The sequence below is a fragment of the Engystomops pustulosus genome, chromosome 11, assembly GCF_040894005.1.
Source record: "Engystomops pustulosus chromosome 11, aEngPut4.maternal, whole genome shotgun sequence".
Lineage (NCBI taxonomy): Eukaryota > Metazoa > Chordata > Amphibia > Anura > Leptodactylidae > Engystomops > Engystomops pustulosus.
In genome coordinates this window covers 76,865,840-76,883,879 of record NC_092421.1, presented here as the reverse complement: position 1 = coordinate 76,883,879, position 18,040 = coordinate 76,865,840, and the positions used below count along the sequence as shown (strand labels likewise).

Here is an 18,040-nt window from a genome sequence, read left to right as displayed (position 1 = left end):
GCCTAATTCTAATCAAACCCCTAATATATTGACCCACTTCGGTGTTTGAGGTGGATATACGTGTCACTAAGAGCTAAACACAACGGTCGCAGGTCTCCCAGCAAATTCCTCACAATATGGTACTAGCTGCACTACTAATGCCAGCAAGCCCAGCCACAAGCAAATAAAAAAAAAAATGTATAGCGTTATTGTAGCCCTAAGAAGGACTGTTGGGTTCTTGTAGAATCACTCCTGCCTAACACTATTCTAATAGAACACCCTAACGCTTTCCCTGACCAGCAGCAGCTCTCTCCCTAGCGGCATCCAGACAGAGAATGATCCGAGCAGCGCGGGCAGGGGCTAGTCTATTCCAGGGTCACCTGATCAGGCCAGCCAACCACTGCTATCGACGTGTAAGGGTACCACGTCATGCTGGGTGGAGTGCAGAGTCTCCTGGCTTGTGATTGGCTCTGTTTCTGGCCGCCAAAAAGCAAAACGGCGGGAGATGCCATTTTCTCGAGCGGGCGAAGTATTCGTCCGAGCAACGAGCAGTTTCGAGTACCCTAATGCTCGACCAAGCATCAAGCTCGGACGAGTATGTTCGCTCATCTCTATTTAACATTCTACTTGCTTTTCCTAGTTTTTTTTATATCCCTTTAATTATCGATTGCTTAATGGAGGTAACAAACAAAACAGCCACTGAATTTGTCCTTCTTGGCTTTCAAGAGCTTCCGAGCTTCCAGTTGGGTTTATTCTTCATATTTCTGTCCATCTATGCAGCAACGTTGGTTGGAAATTCTCTATCAACTGGTTTGTTTTGCTTGGATCATCACTTTCACAGTCCCATGTTTATCTTCCTATGTAACATGTCTGTATTGGATATGTCTTTCACCTCAATGATTTTGCCCAAGTTATTGGACATCTTTGTAACTGGTAACAATGTCATCTCCTTCAATGGCTGTATTACTCAGCTTTTCTTTTTGGTGATGCTCATGGTGACGGAATACTTCATCCTGGCGGCCATGGCTTATGATCGCTATGTGGCCATATGTCTTCCTCTTCGTTATTCTCACTTCATGAGTCTTCAAGTCTGTTTCTTGGTGTCATTTATATCTTGGAGTATAGGAGTTCTTGATTCCATTCTTTACACAATTCTGATATCTTCATGTAAATTTTGTAGGTCTAATAAAATTGACCATCTCTTCTGTGACTTGAAGCCCTTAATGATGCTCTCTTGTAGTGACACGCGAACTATAGAGATGGTAATACTTGGACCAAGTGCAGTCATTGGCTTTGTTCCTTCGGTCATGACCTTGGTGTCCTACATATATATAATATCAACGATCCTAAAGATTAACACTAAAGATGGAAGACTAAAAACCTTCTCCACCTGCTCCTCACATCTCACAGTCATCCTCTTGTTTTATGGCACGGTCCTTGGCATGTACATGAGACCAAAGTCCAGCTACTCCATGGACCAGGACAAGGTGTTTGCCATATTGTACGCAGGAGTCATTCCAATGCTCAATCCTCTCATTTATAGCTTGAAAAATCAAGAGGTGAAGACCGCTCTACGTCGAATAAGAAAACAAATGCTTTGCTAAGAATTTTATCCTAAAATTGAAACTTTTAAACAGTATCCATGTAGTATGCAGACGCAGCTCCGTACTTTAAAGGATAAAAAGTTATTGGCTACAGAATATGACAACACTACTAATATTTATCTTAAAAGGTTGAATTTTTTTTAAAGATATAAGAACATAATAAAAACTTGAGTATAAGCTGACGCTAGTATAAGCCGTGACCCCTAATTTTAACAAAAAAAAATGGAAAAACCTATTGACTTGAGTATAAGTCAAAGGTATAGGGCCCCTATAGTATATAGCCTGCCAGCCCCTGTAGTATATAGCCTGCCAGCCCCCTGTAGTATATAGCCTGCCAGCCCCTGTAGTATATAACTAGCCAGCACATGTAGTATGTAGCCTGCCAGCCCCTGTAGTATATAGCCCTACAGCCCCTGTAGTATATAGCCCGCCAGCCTCCTCTAGTGTATAGCCTGCCAGCCCCATCTAGTATATAGCCTGCCAGCCCCCTGTAGTATATAGCCTAATAGCCCCTGTAGTATATAGCCCGCCAGCCCCCTGTAGTATATAGCCTGCATGCTCCTGTAGTATATAACCTGCAGCCCCCTTTAGTATATAGCCTGCCAGCCCCTGTAGTATACAGCCTCCCAACCCCTGTAGTATATAGCCTGGCTGTGCCCTATAGTGTATAGCCTGCCATCCCCTCTAGTATATAGCCTGCCAGCCACTCTAGTTTATAGCTTGCCAGCACCTGTAGTATATAGCCTGCTAGCCTCTGTTCCCCAGTATATATCCTGCTAGACCCTCTAGTATATAGCATGCATAGCATGCCTATAGGAAAAAACAAAAAGTGTACTAACCTTCCGACGCCCCCCCCCCCGGCGGGTTCTCTTCTATCAGTGTTCCCATGTCGTCCGTCGCAGGCACCAAGACGTCAGCTGGCGCACACGTTAGAGTGTCAGCGTGCGGGTGACGTCATGGTGCCTGCGATGGACCGCATGGGGACACTGAGCCGATGCCGGAGTCGCGATGGACAGAAGAGGACCTGCTGGAGGGGGGGGCGTCGGAAGGTGAGTACACTTTTTGTTTTTTTTTTCGAGTGTAAGCTTAGCTAAGGTTTTTCAGCACATTTTTTGAGCTGAAAAACTTAGACTCGAGTATATACGGTATATAATTTTGGTTTTTACATGATTGTACTGACCCAAATAATAAAGGCGAGGTGACATTTGGGGCGGTCAGGGAAGGATTTTGTTTCCCTGTACAATATTTTTCGGCTGATAATAAAACTCATACATTTCTGTACATGGAAAAAAAGATACAGATTTCGGGTGCAATTTTGAAATTTTATCTTTTTTGCAAAATGAAGGTATTTTTCAAAACATTTACACATTCTTATTGGATAAAATACCAAACCACTCCACAAAGTTTAATACCCAATTTCTCCTGAATATAACAATCCCCCAAATTGGGTGGTAACCTGCTGAGTGGGCACACGCCAGAGCATCGGAGGGAAGCTGCGTCATTCAGAGTAGATTTGCATTGTCACTATATAAAGGCTATATAGCCTATGTTTATTTTGCAAATTTGGACATTTAAGGGCTTATTTTCTACGAGAATAGATGCACTTTACGCATACTTCATTTTAGAGGGTCTTTACATCAAAGATTAGATTTTATTAACTATTTAATGTATGGAGAAAAAGAAAATCAATTCTGGTTTTAGATTTTTTGAATTTATTTTACAGATTGCTACAGACACGGCAATACCATATATGTGGGGGTTTTTGGTGACTCTGTGGTTTTTGTACTTTATTAGATGTGTATTGGAAATGTTGATGTTTGGGGGACTTCATTACTTCCCTTTATTTAATGATGTATTTTTATTGAAAAACCTTATTGATTGTTTTAAAACTTTTTTTTTTACAGGTTGGCTTGAACAAGTGATCCTCTGATTGCTTGTTCACGTACAAGTTCATATTGAACTAACACAACTACAAATATATTGTTTTATGTAATGGCGCATGCTCAATAGATTACAGCCGTGTCCTAGCTGGTGACAGGGCCTGGCTTCCGGAAACATGGTGCAGGAAAGTCCGATCCACACCTGATGCCCCTTAGATCCCCCAGTCCACCTGGAATTGGAGGAATGTCCTATCCAGGGTGTTAGAGGTGGGTGTCAGCTGTAATATACAGCAGACACCCGCTGCTTCTGGCAAAGGCTTCTGCTTGGGAGCCACTGCTAGTAGCAGGTTGTAATAGTACGACATGGGTCAGGAAGTTACTTTTCCCTGTGCCATACTATTACCTCCACTTCAGGAAGGTGTTAAAAGCTGCTAAATAATTGTGCCACCTGCATTTTAATGCCACCACTGGCTTTGCCAGCAACATTTATAGGGTTAACACCCACTGATGGTGTCGACACCAATCATGCTTGTTAACTAGTAATGAGCAGACTCGTTCCTTTAAATCCTACCGGCAAAGCCGGCACTGATCATGCCCGTTTCTGGGGGTGTTGGGTTTAGGCACCGGAACTGAACTTTTGTTCAAGATTCCGCCAAACCCCAACCTGAATGGGTCAACTTTACACTAAGAATTAGTAACGTAGCAGTCCCGAAAACCTTGAATCTTGAAAAAAAAAGCTTATAACCAACCTTAGCTTGACATTCTTAGGTTTCTACTATAATTAATATTATTAATTGCAACAATAACAATTGTAGCTCAGTTACTTTGTCTTCTAAGTTGAAAAAAAAAAACTTGAAAGTTATAACTTCATCATTAAAAGTATAAAAATACAAGTTAACTAATGTTCAATTATCATCATTCCCGGGAGTCCTCATTCTAATTGATGGAAAATCCAAACCTCTGGTGCCTGTTGAATATATTTTCTATATAAACTTTCCTTTTTTCCATTGTCATTATATTAAAGAACCATGTATGAGAAACCAGTATGAGATTATGTCGCTTATTTAATGGCCAAAAGCTCGTTAGTTTCTACATGGTGGTTGATATTGTTGATGGAGGAAACAAACTTTACGGTCAAGTATTTTGTCCTCCTTGGCTTCCATGAGCTTCCGAACTTCCAGATGAGTTTATTCTTCATATTCCTGTCCATTTATGTAGCAACGTTAGTTGGTAATTCTCTAACAACTTGTCTGTTCTGCTTGGATCATCACTTTCACAGTCCCATGTATATCTTCCTATGTAACATGTCTGTATTGGATATGTCCTTCACCACAATGGTTTTGCCCAAGTTATTGGACATCTTTCTAACCGGTGACAACGTCATCTCCTACAATGGTTGTATGACTCAGGTCTTCTTGTTTGTGATGTTAATGGTGACTGAATATCTAATCCTGGCGGCCATGGCTTATGATCGCTATGTGGCCATATGTCTTCCTCTACGTTATTCTCATTTCATGAGTCTACAAGTCTGTTTCAGGATGTCATTGATATCTTGGAGTATCGGAATCCTTGACGCAATTCTTTACTCCATCTTGATATCATCTTGTAGATTTTGTGGGTCAAATAAAGTAGACCATCTCTTCTGTGATATGAAGCCTCTAATGATGCTTTCTTGTAGTGACACGCGTACTATAGAGATGGTAATACTTGGACCAAGTGCAGTCATTGGCTTTGTTCCTTCACTCTTGACATTGGTGTCCTATACATGTATCATATTATCAATATTGAAAATTCACTCCAAGGAAGCAAGGCTTAAAACCTTTTCCACCTGCTCCTCACATCTCACAGTCATCCTCCTGTTTTATGGCACGGTCCTTGGCATGTACATGAGGCCAAAGTCCAGCTACTCCATGGACCAGGACAAGGTGTTTGCCATATTGTACGCAGGAGTCATTCCAATGCTCAACCCTCTTATCTATAGCTTGAAAAATCAGGAGGTGAAAAACGCTCTACGAAGAATCAGGAAGCAAATTTTTAGGTAACAATGTTTAGGTCTCTTATTAAAGGAAACCAACCATCTCAGATCTTACAAATAGGTAGATACAATGGTTGTTTCCTATATACTTGTTTATCCTCAACTTTTTTTGCAAAAGCTAAGATTTAGCAGAAACATTGAAAATTCATATCTTAAAAATATACAAATACTAGTAGAGGCTACTGGGGCATGGAGTCACCACGACGTGGAGCGGGGGCTACAGATACTCCACTGCCCCAGGAGCCTCTTTTGATCCCTCCTACCTGTCTTCAGTGAGTATTTGCCGTAGCTGCACATACTTGTCTACTGAGCCGGAGTTCTGCGCATGCTCCACATCTCTGGCTTTGCAGCAAGTGTGCGCATCTACAGTGACACAGCCTCATCTCCAAAACTGCAGCTACTGGGCTTTGCTATAGCGGGATGCTGAAGACTGGATAATAGGAGGGATTGAAAGAGGCTACTGGGGTGTTGGATAGCTATAGATCCCACTTCATGGCACAGATAATCCACGCCCCAGTAGCCTCCATTGGTAATTTGCATATTTTAAAGATAAAAATTTTGGACATTTCTGCTAAATCTTAGGTTTTGAAAATTAAAAGGATATGGGTATAACATAAACTAACTAGTTGGATCTGAAATTCTTGGTTTTCTTTAAATACATTCTCCCTGTCCAAAGAAAAGAAGATAAGTGTCTGATTGGTAGAATTTCCAGGGATTGGCATTATGCACAGGTTGAGGGGTCTCCTGGGTACCCCTGTATGGGAAATAAAGCTTAAAGGACATTTACCACCAGGATGAAGGATTGTAAACCAAGCACACTGACATACTGGTGTGCGCCCCCTCTGGCAGAATCTGCCCATTTAACACCTATGGAGCCCAGAGCCCATCAGGCTCGTTTGCATAATTTTAAAAGTCTTAAAAAAAAAACAGGATAAAAGAAGAGCAAATCCTGCAAGAGGGGACTCTCACCGGCATGTAAGTGTCTTGGTTTACAATCCTTAATTCTTGTGGTAGATGTCTATTAACAAGAATCAATTCGCAGTTTTACCATAATAAACTACAGTCAGTGCCAGGTATAGACCCTGGAGAACTGTGTAGCAGTACATTTGTGTGCCTAGTAAGTATCAGCAGGACTGTAAAAAGGTAACTTTTAATCTAGGTTGCAGCTTCATCAAGTGCCTGGGAGGGTCTTCCAGCCTGAAGAGCTTTCTACTCTTTGCAATGAAGTGTTCCACAACCCCTCCCCTCTGCCGAGAGACTGTTGTAACTATCTAACTAAAATCCTGATACATCACCTACTCCTAGCAGAGGATCCACTTCATAGTCCTGGAGGGGAGCAGATGTGGAGCAGAACAGTGCAGAGAGCAGAAAGCTCTTCAGGTTGCAAGACCTGCCCAGAGCCCTTACAGGAGCAGCAGAGCTGGATTATAACTTCACTATTCACCCTCCTGGCATTACTAACACACACAAAGTTAAGATTATACATCTCTCCAGAGCTGCTTCGTTTGGTCAAAACTGCTGTCAGATTCCCTTTAAGGGATGCTGATCCTATGAACTCTCGGGAATAACCCAATCAGCCTTCAGTGGATAGAACTTCTCTTAAGCAAAAGTTGCCCAGTTTCTGGACATTAATCTTGATGTATATTTTTATACTTAAAAGATTAAAACTGTTTTTAAAACTAAAATTTCAAGAGATTTTCAAAGAAAAATTAGGCTTGAAATAAAATATCTAACAGTATATTTAAAATTGAACATTCTGTGTTGCTTCATTTTCTAAAATGTTTATTTTATTGGGGTCACAGATCGTTTTTCTGTTGCTTAGCTTCCTGCTCCAATCTTCCTTGTTATGTCTATATCCTTCCATAGCACAGCTACACAGAATGGTTCGATAGGTCCATCAGGTTCAGCAAAGGACAGGGAAGAGGGGAAGGGATCTGCGCGAGAACGGGTAACATTTAAAAATAACATAATAATTAATGTCATATTGTAGCAAGATGAGACTAAGTTCTTTTTGAAACTTTCTGCTGTTTCTGCTGTGACCAGCTCCTGAGCTCACCTATTCTACAAAGTCTTTTCCGGGTAGAAGCTTTGTCTTCCCTGAAGCATAAACAGTTTTTTTTCTCCAGATGGAGAAAGGGGTTCATATGTTTCATTTGGTAATTTTGTAACTGTTAACCATTTTTATCTTTCTTACCAAGATCCCTATAATCTCTTCTTTTGCTTTAGCTTCCATTCAATTTCTATGGAAGAAAACCGTATGTGACAGTGGGTAAAATTTACCAAACACGACTAGAAGTACACAGTTTTTAATGTATTTTATTTTATTGTTTATAAATAATTGTACAAATACAGCAAATCAGCTTTTGGGGTATAATCAATGCACTAAAAATGACCCTTTATTTCAATGTAATTTAGGTTTTTATTATATTTTATTTATATTTATTTTATTATTTAGCACTTTTTATAATTTTAAATAATTTTTCTTCATATATTTTTAATATAAAACTATAGCAATTACATTTTTCTGTAGTATATATATACATGTTAACATAATCCATGGGTTGTTATGATTCCATTCTTATTTATTTTATAAAATTGCTTTAGTTTTTGTTACAGCATTAACATTTTTTCAAACCACACACTTATTTTATTAGATTTTTTTTCTTTTGCTACCATATTCCATTTACACATTAACTAGAGACCTGTTTTGACAACTGATGTACTTTATTCCATTTTTTGGGAAGGAGTAGAAAAACATTCCACATTACTCCATGAGTAATAAATAGTAGGTCACCATCAATTTTAGAATGTGTAATGGCCCGGTGGAAGGGTCATTACTAGAAGTTAACTCCAGTAATCCTCCTGGTTATTTGAAAGAAGTCTGACCAACTTCCCTTTAGAAATCAACCTCTGTGACACTGATCTGTTGCCCTTTGCTGCCACCGAATGTCACCATATGGAATTACAACTGCAATATCTTATGCCTGTGAGCTAGAGGGTTAAATCTTTAATGTTGATATTACATGTTGAAATTTTTGTAATCCTTTCGAAGTCTTAAAGCACCCATCTGTTGGCTGAACTCAGCATGCCTTGCAGTGAGCAAGGTAAGTTTATAAATATAAGATCATTGGGTTAAGATTAGGGTCCGCATGAAAGAAAGTTTACAACCTGTTACCTGCTGATCAATATCTGCTACTGTATCTGCCATTAAGAGTGAGTTTTTGTTCAAGACTTCTGTCTTTTATGTGTGATCCCTGGTTTACAGCAGCTACCCCACTGGCCTTCTCTTCTCCATCTGCCAGGGATCTATAACCACTCATTCATGGGGTGTGCCCCAGGGGATCCATTCACTATACTGTGGCCTCCAACTCTTACTTCTCCCCACTGTCCATGATGGGTGTTCATTGACACCAAGTCACCCATGACATATTCCTGGTGATAGGCTGAACTACAGTCAGCCACTCCGGTCCCCGGGAATCCAGATGCCCCCACACTGTGGTCAGGCCCCGGTGGGTGGACATTGAACATGTAGGCCATGGCTGGGTTTTTTTGCATTATTTCCGTGGATATGGTTGTGTAAGTATTTTTTTTGTACAGGATGATTGTAATTTTTGTTTTTGGCTGTAAGTTTATATGCTGGTGGGTGTATAAAGTTAGTTAAGGGTTTTGCTCAGCATCTTATCAATAGCTTTTGAGGGTGAGCCCAAGTACAGAACCCAAACTTTTGTTTGAAGTCCAGGTCCGAGGACCCAAACCCCAATGTTCGGCATTGAACATTGCGATTCGGGTGCACAAGTCACAAGTAATCAATATATACAGTAACAATCATAAGGACTGCGAGTCTCAGTATAAACTGATCAGATCCAATTGTGTACACAATGTACAGAACCATTTAGTTATTTCCATCAGGGTAAAATATTTATAAGTGATGTGCTTCACCCTTCACCATAAACTTCACCTCCATGGGTGGCTCCAGTGCGGAACACATTGGTGAAGACTTATTTTTGAGAGATGTTCTTTCCATTATGGGATATATACAACCCTTGTTGTCCCTCTTTTTGTGATGAATGACTTTTTTGCCTCCTTTTAATTTTTTCAACCTAATAATTAGGTATTCAAGTTTGGAGTAAAAACAAAAAAATTTGAACCATGGATTTGCAGATTTTTTCTTTCTCAGTTTGCTGAAAATGTGGAAGCACATGGAGGTTTTCCACATTCCTTGCCCCGTTTGGAGAGGCAGGCTTGGTGGAGAACAGGTGGGGGCACAAGTCTTCACCTGACTTATCAGAAAACTGTTGTAAAAGATGATGCTAACCTAATTCTGAGGCTGAATATATACTAATGACAGTAAATTCACATCTTGACGGCCACTACATCCTACAGATATGAACATGCTTTACGTCGACCGCACGTTTTACCTATTCATCTAGGTCCATAGGGTCAAGGGTTACAGTTAGGTGTCTTAATGATATGGGGAGAGATGAATTATTGGGTATAAAGGTTACACGGTGCAACATTAGACAATACTAGGTATCACAGTTAGTGATGCGCGGACCTGTCAAAATTCTGGTTCGGACAGTTTCAGCAGAACCTGTTCAGGTCCAGGTTCAGTAATCCCACCAGTAACGCTGGGGCATCATTTTGGGGAGGGTTGTTGCTCCTGATGACATCATCAGGAAGTGACGATCCTCCTCAAAATGGCAGAGTTCTGGGTATTTAACGTCCGTGATAGGTGCCTTAGGAGGGGTTAAGCTAAATCTGGGCCAAACCTCTAATGAACTTTGTGGCTCGAGGCTGCCCAACACTAGTCATAGTATCTAATGCTGGGGGGTAAATATGGTGCTGTTCGGGTCTGTCTAGTCCCACTTTACACCTATGATTTGTTGGCTTATTTTATGCTGGGAAAAGAGGGGTATTGGTAAATTTTGGGGGTGAATTGCATTATCCCCACTATCCTCAGATCCCTGCCATCCCTGACATCACATGTCACTTTGCCTCTTTTCCAATCAAGACTGTCCAAAATCTGTAAAGCATCTGATAAATGCACCATAAAACAAGTTTGTTTTCTCTTGGTGCAGATTCCTGCAGAATACTGGCTGATTGTCTCCACCATACATCTGTTATTACCATACAGAGATTTTTTTTTTACAAAGTTTGACATTGTCCAGTAAGAACACCAAAAAGCAGGAGTCAGCTGACCCGAAGTATAGCACCCACTATAAATAGCCACCAAAAAATGAACACAAAGAAATCTAAAGCTCAAAATAAGACTGAGAGAATGCTCTTAAGTTTTTTGCCCCCATAGCATGTGCCCCTTCCTGCTCTCAACCTCACAGTGACCCTTAATACATTTTTGCCTCACCTCTACAATCATTTTGTACAGTTCTCCCTTCTCCTCCAATTTCTGTTCTCCAGCCACACGTTTTGTGTATCTGCCCCTAATAGCATTGTGCCCCTTTGAAGTTTTATGCTGTTATCTGCCACTCTAGTGCCCCCTCATATGAATATTTGAATTGTGCCCTTCTTCCCACTTACAGGGAATTTTGAGCCCCCTCACAGGTTTTGTGCCCCCCTCATGCTTCACCAAACTACGGACACCCATAGTGTTAAAACAACAGGGGGAGCTTAGTCTATCATTTGAACATTGCTCCGGGGCTCCTCCACACAAGATTGCAGGGTCCAGAGCAGACCCTCCAAAGATAAATCTGTATTCGGGACCCTTGCTAAAAAATGTGCTGAGTATATATGGTAGATAACATATGAATTAAAGAGATATAATAAGTAGGGATACAATTATGCTAATGAGCCTGAGAGGCTCTGCCTTGGTGGTCTTGCTCTACAGGCTGTTATACTATCCCCCTCCTGCTTTTTCAGCACTTGTTCAGTGAGAGCTTCCGGTTCAATGCACAGGGGAAGTGTGAGACAATGGGGCAGATTTACTTACCCGGTCCTGTCGCGATCCCGCGGTGCGTTGTCCGACAAGGTTTCCAGTCTCCCGCGATTCACTAAGATTGTGTGCCTGAGTTCCTGCATCCGTCGCTTCTGCCCCGAGGTCCACCGGAGTTCACCTTCTTCTTCCCGGTGCTTGTAAGTGCTTGTCTTGCGACACAATTCTAAAGGTTAAATCTTGCACGTCGTCTGAATCCGTCGGGTTGTCCGACGCGCCCCCCCCCCCCCCCGATTTCTGTTTCGTGCAAGCCGGCGGAAATCGTTGGAAAATCCGTCGAAAATGTGCTCCTTAGTAAATGAGCCACAGTGTATCAGCCTGTAAAGCTAAAAAGTTAAAAGTTGATCTTAAAAGGAGGTCATGCATAACAAATATAAGAAGATTACCGCAGTCACAGTACTTGGAACTATGGGTAATGTCACTGGTTTATCCATGCTTGATTTTGATAGAATTTCTTAAACTCCTATAGAGGTGAATTGGAGTAGCACTGTATGCCAATCCGAAGTCCCATAGTCCCAAAGTCCTATTTGATTTCTCTATAGTGAGCCCCATTATTACTATACTGGGAAAGGGATACCTCGTTTCTTCACCTGTGGCAGACATATCAATAAATACAAATCCACTGTATTCACTCACATAGGAGAGCGCCTGTGATCAATATTTTTCACGATTTATACTGTAATGATAGGTCAGGACTACAGATGACAGATAGTGATAGTGAGCCCGGAACTAAGCCCTCCAAATTGTCACCTGGCCACTTACTGGGTGTCGCTTTAAGTGGTGGCCAGTAACTGGTCAACAATCCCTTCCTTGCCAAATTAAGGTAAGGACACAAGACAAGACTCAAGAACAAATAACACAAAAAGCAAGGTCAGGTGTCAGGGTTATGATGAAGATAGCATATAAAGTACAAAATTAGAGTCCAAAAAGGGATAATCAAAGGTACAGGAGCCAAGATCAGAAAACCAAAAAACACATAGGTATAATGAGAGCACAACGAACACAAAGCTAAGTTAGAGTATGCTTGACACCGTATAATGGAATTGGCGAGATATATAGGAGTTCTTGGATGCTGCCCCCACCAGCTGACAGGACTGTCCACCCTTCACTCAAGTTAACCGTTAGCTGGACAGAGCTTTGAATTCCAATCAGTTCCAACACAGCCGCAACCTAAGCCACAGTTCACACACAAAACAACAGAGGAAAATCAACACCTTCTAAATTACATTCTGCAGACGATGATGGCGCGGATGTTACAGATACTTTACAAATGCCTATTGTTCTGGAACAATATTAAAGCACAATTTTTGCATTTGCAAGAATGGGACATTATGAAAAATTCAAGGGACAAAGACCTACTGTACTCTATATGTTCTATGGTTGATTTTGAAGTATTTTTACTTTTCCTTTTAACAGTTTTTGAATTCCACATTTCACGTCTTTATTCCTAAAACTGTACAAAACTGGATTGACGATAGGAATCAAGACCGTGTTAAGGAGACCTACTGCCTTCTTCTGATTTGAGTGATCATCTGAGATAGGAATGATATAAACACAGACCAGGCTGAGATACAGCATCATGATGACGGTGAGGTGGGCCGAGCAGGTGGAGAAGGCTCTATGCTTCGCCACTGCCGTCTTCATCCTAATGATGACCACGAAGATGGAACCATAGGAAGATAATATCAAGATAAAAGATACAAAACCAAGAATGACTCCTTCACTAAAGATAATAGTCATCACTTTGGAGATGTCACCACAGGAGATCTTTAACAGAGGCATGAGGTCACAGAAGAAATGGTCCATCTCCCTGTAGGTGCAGAACGGAAAACGGGAGATGACGTAAGTGACCGGTATGGGGTCTATAATACTGAGAAACCAACTAACCCCAGCGAGGAGAACACAGATCTTCTTGTTCAAGATGACATTGTAATGAAGGGGATTGCAGATGGCCACATAGCGATCAAAGGACATCACCGACAACAAGAAATAGTCTAAACATTGGAGGGTGATGTAGAAATGCATCTGTATCAAACACTGCATGAAAGAGATAGACCCCAGACCCAGAAATGTCAGGAGAAGTTTGGGAACGATGAGGGTGGTCAAGCAAATGTCTAGAATGGACAAGTTGCACAAGAAGAAATACATGGGCGTATGAAGGTTTACATTGCAGCATATAATGATGATAAGGAACGCGTTCTCCAAAAGGCAGAGGAAATATAACAGCAGGAAACTGAGAAATAATACAACTTGGAGATGAGGATATTCATAAAAACCCAACAGTAGAAACCATTCTTCTGTCGAATTCTCTAATATCATATTTACGATATTTTTACTTACTGTTGAAGTCCCTACAAAAATAGGAAGGAATGTGCAATGCAATGTCAGACTAGTGAATCACGGCATCTAAGGGGATCCCTTTGGTGGCCCATTGACACTTGTTCTCAATAGGAAACCAAAGGGTCACCATGAGTTAAGTTTCTATCTAGAAGGTAATGCTATATGTAAAAAAAAGGTAGTAAAGTGCCAGTAAATGCATAAAAATTAGTCCTCATATGGCCGGGTTAACAAAAATATAATTTTAAACATGGTTCTCCAAATGATTTGTTTTCCCATGTAAGTTTTTGTTGTGTTATTCTGAAAAAAAAGTAAAAATCCTTGATGTCCCAAAACCTCGGCACCAAAATACACAACTACCATATATACTCGAGTATAAGCCTAGTTTTTCAGCACAAAAAATGTGCTGAAAACCCAAACTCGGCTTATACTCGAGTAAAAAAATATAGGTTTTACCAGTTTTTGTGGTAAAATTGGGGGCCTCGGCTTATACTTGGGTTGGCTTTTACTCGAGTATATACGGTAGTTTGTCGGTAGTTTGTCATATTGTTTTATCTATAAATATATGGACTAAAGTTTTCTCCCTGTCATTGGAAAGGTGATCTGTTCATTTATTTTTCATCTTCTGTAGATCATTTCAAAAATATTTAAAATTAGTTTTTTGTTTTAAAGAAATGTAACTTATCAGGGCCACAGAGAAATGGGTAAGCAATCGTATTGTCTCACAAACCTGATCTCAGAAGTAGCTTGTGTCTGAAGTGTCTGGTATCTGTAGAATACAAACCTCATGGAAAATTCCAGCTCTTATATAGAGGAGTGGATTGACCTCAAAGGATTCCAAGATTTGACTATTCCCAGTCCATCGTCCCATGTGTCCTGAGTTTTTATTTTTACCACCAATTACCATTATCTCCTAAATGATACATCTTGCTTGAAATAACATGTTTTTATTACCTAGACATTTCAGGATTTGTTTTATTGATAACACATAACATAACATATCCTTAGGATTGATGACCAGTAGAGATGGGCGAAATTGTCAAAATTTCTGAAAATTTTTTTGAAAAAATTAGTTTCAACCTGAATCGAATAATGTCGAATCATGTTAAAAAACAGGTATTTCCTGGCTGCACGGAGCCTCTACGGTGTTGTAGAACGATGTGCCATGCTGAAATATGCATAGGGAGCGCGGTTTGGTCTTCAAACAATGCCGTGTTTTAGTATGACACGCACATGACAGCCGCGGCTCTTAGAATCGCTTCACTCTTCACTTCCATGTGCACTTACATAGGCCAACTACCCCAAATAAGCAAAGCAGGAATGCAGCCTGACAAAGTAACGCCTGTGCCAGCTCGAAAGAACCGAGCTGAGGGCCAAGATCCCACTGTAACAGTGATGGCGAACCTTTTCGAAACCGAGTGCCAACACAGCAATTTAAGCAGTAACTCACTGTTCTACCAGGGAAGGGTGTGGGCCCTGCATAGCCAATATGTACCGGTTGTTTTATAGACACAAAAATGCCAACAATTGTATACAAGAAGAAAGCGTGTCAAGACAACCAAACTATAAACAAAATATCAAACTTTATTTACACATATGCAATTTTGACAAACACTGACCAATTTAAAAACACTTAAAACGTGTAACAAGTACACAAACAGGACTCAATGGGATGAAAAAGTGTCCAAGTCATCCCAAGAAAACCACCCTGGCTACAACAAATCTTATCTGGTGTTGATGAATATACAATAAGAGCTCCCAAAGGGAATCAGCTACATAAAGTACATGGTAACACAACAGTATAGTAAACTTTTCCTACATAACAATGATCATAAGAAATAAGGCACTGTGTATCACCCATGTATATACAATGATGAAGTCACCGTAGGTGATGGAACGCGTGGGGCATCACGACCCCCTGGCTGTCTCTGGTGTTGTCTGGTAAACTACCATGATTTTGTATATACATGGGTGATACAGTGCCTTATTTCTGTTCTACCACAAATTCAATAGAAGAAGGACCTCCATCAATACACTGCCCTTGCCCTTACCCTCTCACTCTTTCTACAGTCCGAAGAAGCAGAGGATGTGTTGTTTTGAAGAGTGGCATCTACATTTCCTGTGCCTGCAGGTGAATTCTTTAAGTCATGTCTGGTGAACTCTGTACTGGGGCAATGAGGCCCACAAAGAGGGCCCTGAGTGCCACCTCTGGCACCAATGCCATAGGTTTGCCACCACTGCACTATAACATCAAAGAGTGCACTCTTTTTGCACTGACATCAGAAACCCCCCAAAAGAGTGGAGAGGTTGTCAGCAGTAATTTTGCATTGACGTCACTGATCATTTTGCCCTACATTTCCTCCGTCAGTGTCCGCTTTCAATCGGTCAATAATCCATCAGTATTTCTAAAGCCAAAAACAAACAGGAGTGGACCCAGAACAGAGATGACCAGTAAATGGGATACTTGCATGTCCTCTGTGTTCTGTATCCACTCCTGCTTTTGGCTATCAATCCTGAAGCTTTTCATCCTTCTGACGAAATCCATCCTTCTGATGAAATGAAGGGGAAAACCAAACATAGGGGCAACGTCATAGAGTGGTGGAGGGGGAAAACAGCATTATGGAAATCACAGGGTGTTCCAGGGAGACAGCTATCAATTGGCAGCAGCATGAGTAGGCCGCAGAGTGGCACAATGACAAATTATGGAGGTGGCAAAAACATGGTAGGAAAAGCAGACAAGAGACAGCAACCAAAAAATTACCAGTTATTAAATAAGGTGATACACACAGCTCAGGGTCCTGGTGTGTAGGATCCGAAGTCCAGTATAGAAAAGAAAAAGGCCACAGCATCCAATGTGATGAAAAAGCTGATAAACATTTATTCAGACTGGCATAAAAAAATGCAACGTTTCGATTCGCCATGAATCCACGCCTGATTCATCTTGACAAAGGTCAGTCTCTCCACATTACGGGTGGACAAGTGGCTTCTCTTTGGGGTAACGATGGCCCCCGCCTCACTGAACACCTGCTATGATGCCTTAATACTGGCCAGGCATGACAGCTTCTCTACTGCAAACTCCGCAAGTTGTGGCCATACATCAAGTTTGGCTGCCCAGTAGTCCAGGGGATCCTCTACCTGGGGTATTAGAGTGCTATCCAAGTAGGCCACCACCAGCTGGTGCAGGGTCTGCTCTGGGTCTGGCGGCTACCCTCGTCACTAGGCGGGTGAAGGAAGCTTCTCATTAAGGACTCCGGACTTAAGCTGCTGGTAATGGAGCTGCTACTGCTCCTACCCCCAATCTCCCCACAGCATCCGTGGCAGTAGTACATGAGCGATGACTGCCAGGAATCCCCTGGTCAGACCTGACAGAGGATGGACAATGGCGCACATAGGCAACGGCCAACTGTCTGCACAGTATTTCTCTACAGTGCGCCACTTGTTGCTTATTCACGGCAGCTGGAAAAAAGTCACCCATTTTGGACCAGTAGCGAGGGTCCAAGAGGGTGGAGAGCCAAAAGTTATCCCTATGGCAGATGTTGACTTTTCAGCTGTCACTAGTTAGACAAAGCAGCATGCTGCGGGCCATCTGTGACTCTGAGGGAATCCCGGCCTCCATATCCACAGTATACTGCCACGGTGCTTCTGGGTCATCTGCCTCGTCTTCTACCTCCTCCAGATGCTCCTGCTCCTCCTCTCCTGGCACCTGAATATAAAAACCAATAATTGCACCAGCACTCTTGTCCTCCAATGTCCTCTTCATCCTCCTCCAGTTCAGCCCCCACCGGACTCATGTAGCCATGAGATGTAGTCTCCACTTCTCCAGTGCCCTGACCAGACAGATTTTGCAGCATGAGTTCCAGGACATGAAGCAGTGGAATGACGTTATTCATCCCACAGTCCTGGCTACTGACAAATAACGTGGCCTCTTCAAAGGGCCTGAGCAAACGGCAGATGTCACGCATGAGCTGCCAGTGGCTGACATCAAGGTTACACAGGGGAGTTCTCCGGTCCGCTTGCATCATCAAAAAATCATTAATAGCTTTTCTCTGTTCATACAGGCGGTCTAACATATGGAGGCTGGAATTCCAACGAGTGGAAACATCACATATCAGACTATGTTGGGGGAGGCAGTTCGGATGCTGCAACTCGAGGAGGGTGTGCTTGGCTTTGTAAGAATGGCTAAAGTGCGTGCACAGTGTCCTGGCCATTTTTAGAATGCCTTGCAGATGGGTGGAAGACTTCAGGAACCTTTTGACAA

At 41.7% G+C, this 18,040-nt stretch overlaps 3 protein-coding genes across 3 annotated transcripts; 2 read left to right on the top strand and 1 right to left on the bottom strand.

Moving 5' to 3' along the window:
• Positions 1-653: 653 nt before the first annotated feature.
• On the top strand, positions 654-1,583 carry LOC140105487 (olfactory receptor 9G19-like). Its single transcript, XM_072129434.1, has one exon. The coding sequence runs from the start codon at positions 654-656 to the stop codon at positions 1,581-1,583; it is 930 nt and encodes a 309-aa protein (XP_071985535.1).
• Positions 1,584-4,575: 2,992 nt separating this feature from the next.
• On the top strand, positions 4,576-5,505 carry LOC140105486 (olfactory receptor 5AR1-like). Its single transcript, XM_072129433.1, has one exon. It carries the CDS (start codon positions 4,576-4,578, stop codon positions 5,503-5,505), a length of 930 nt encoding a protein of 309 aa, XP_071985534.1.
• A 7,314-nt stretch (positions 5,506-12,819) lies between these two features.
• Positions 12,820-13,593, bottom strand: LOC140105485 (olfactory receptor 1C1-like). Its single transcript, XM_072129432.1, has one exon. The coding sequence runs from the start codon at positions 13,591-13,593 to the stop codon at positions 12,820-12,822; it is 774 nt and encodes a 257-aa protein (XP_071985533.1).
• Positions 13,594-18,040: the final 4,447 nt, after the last annotated feature.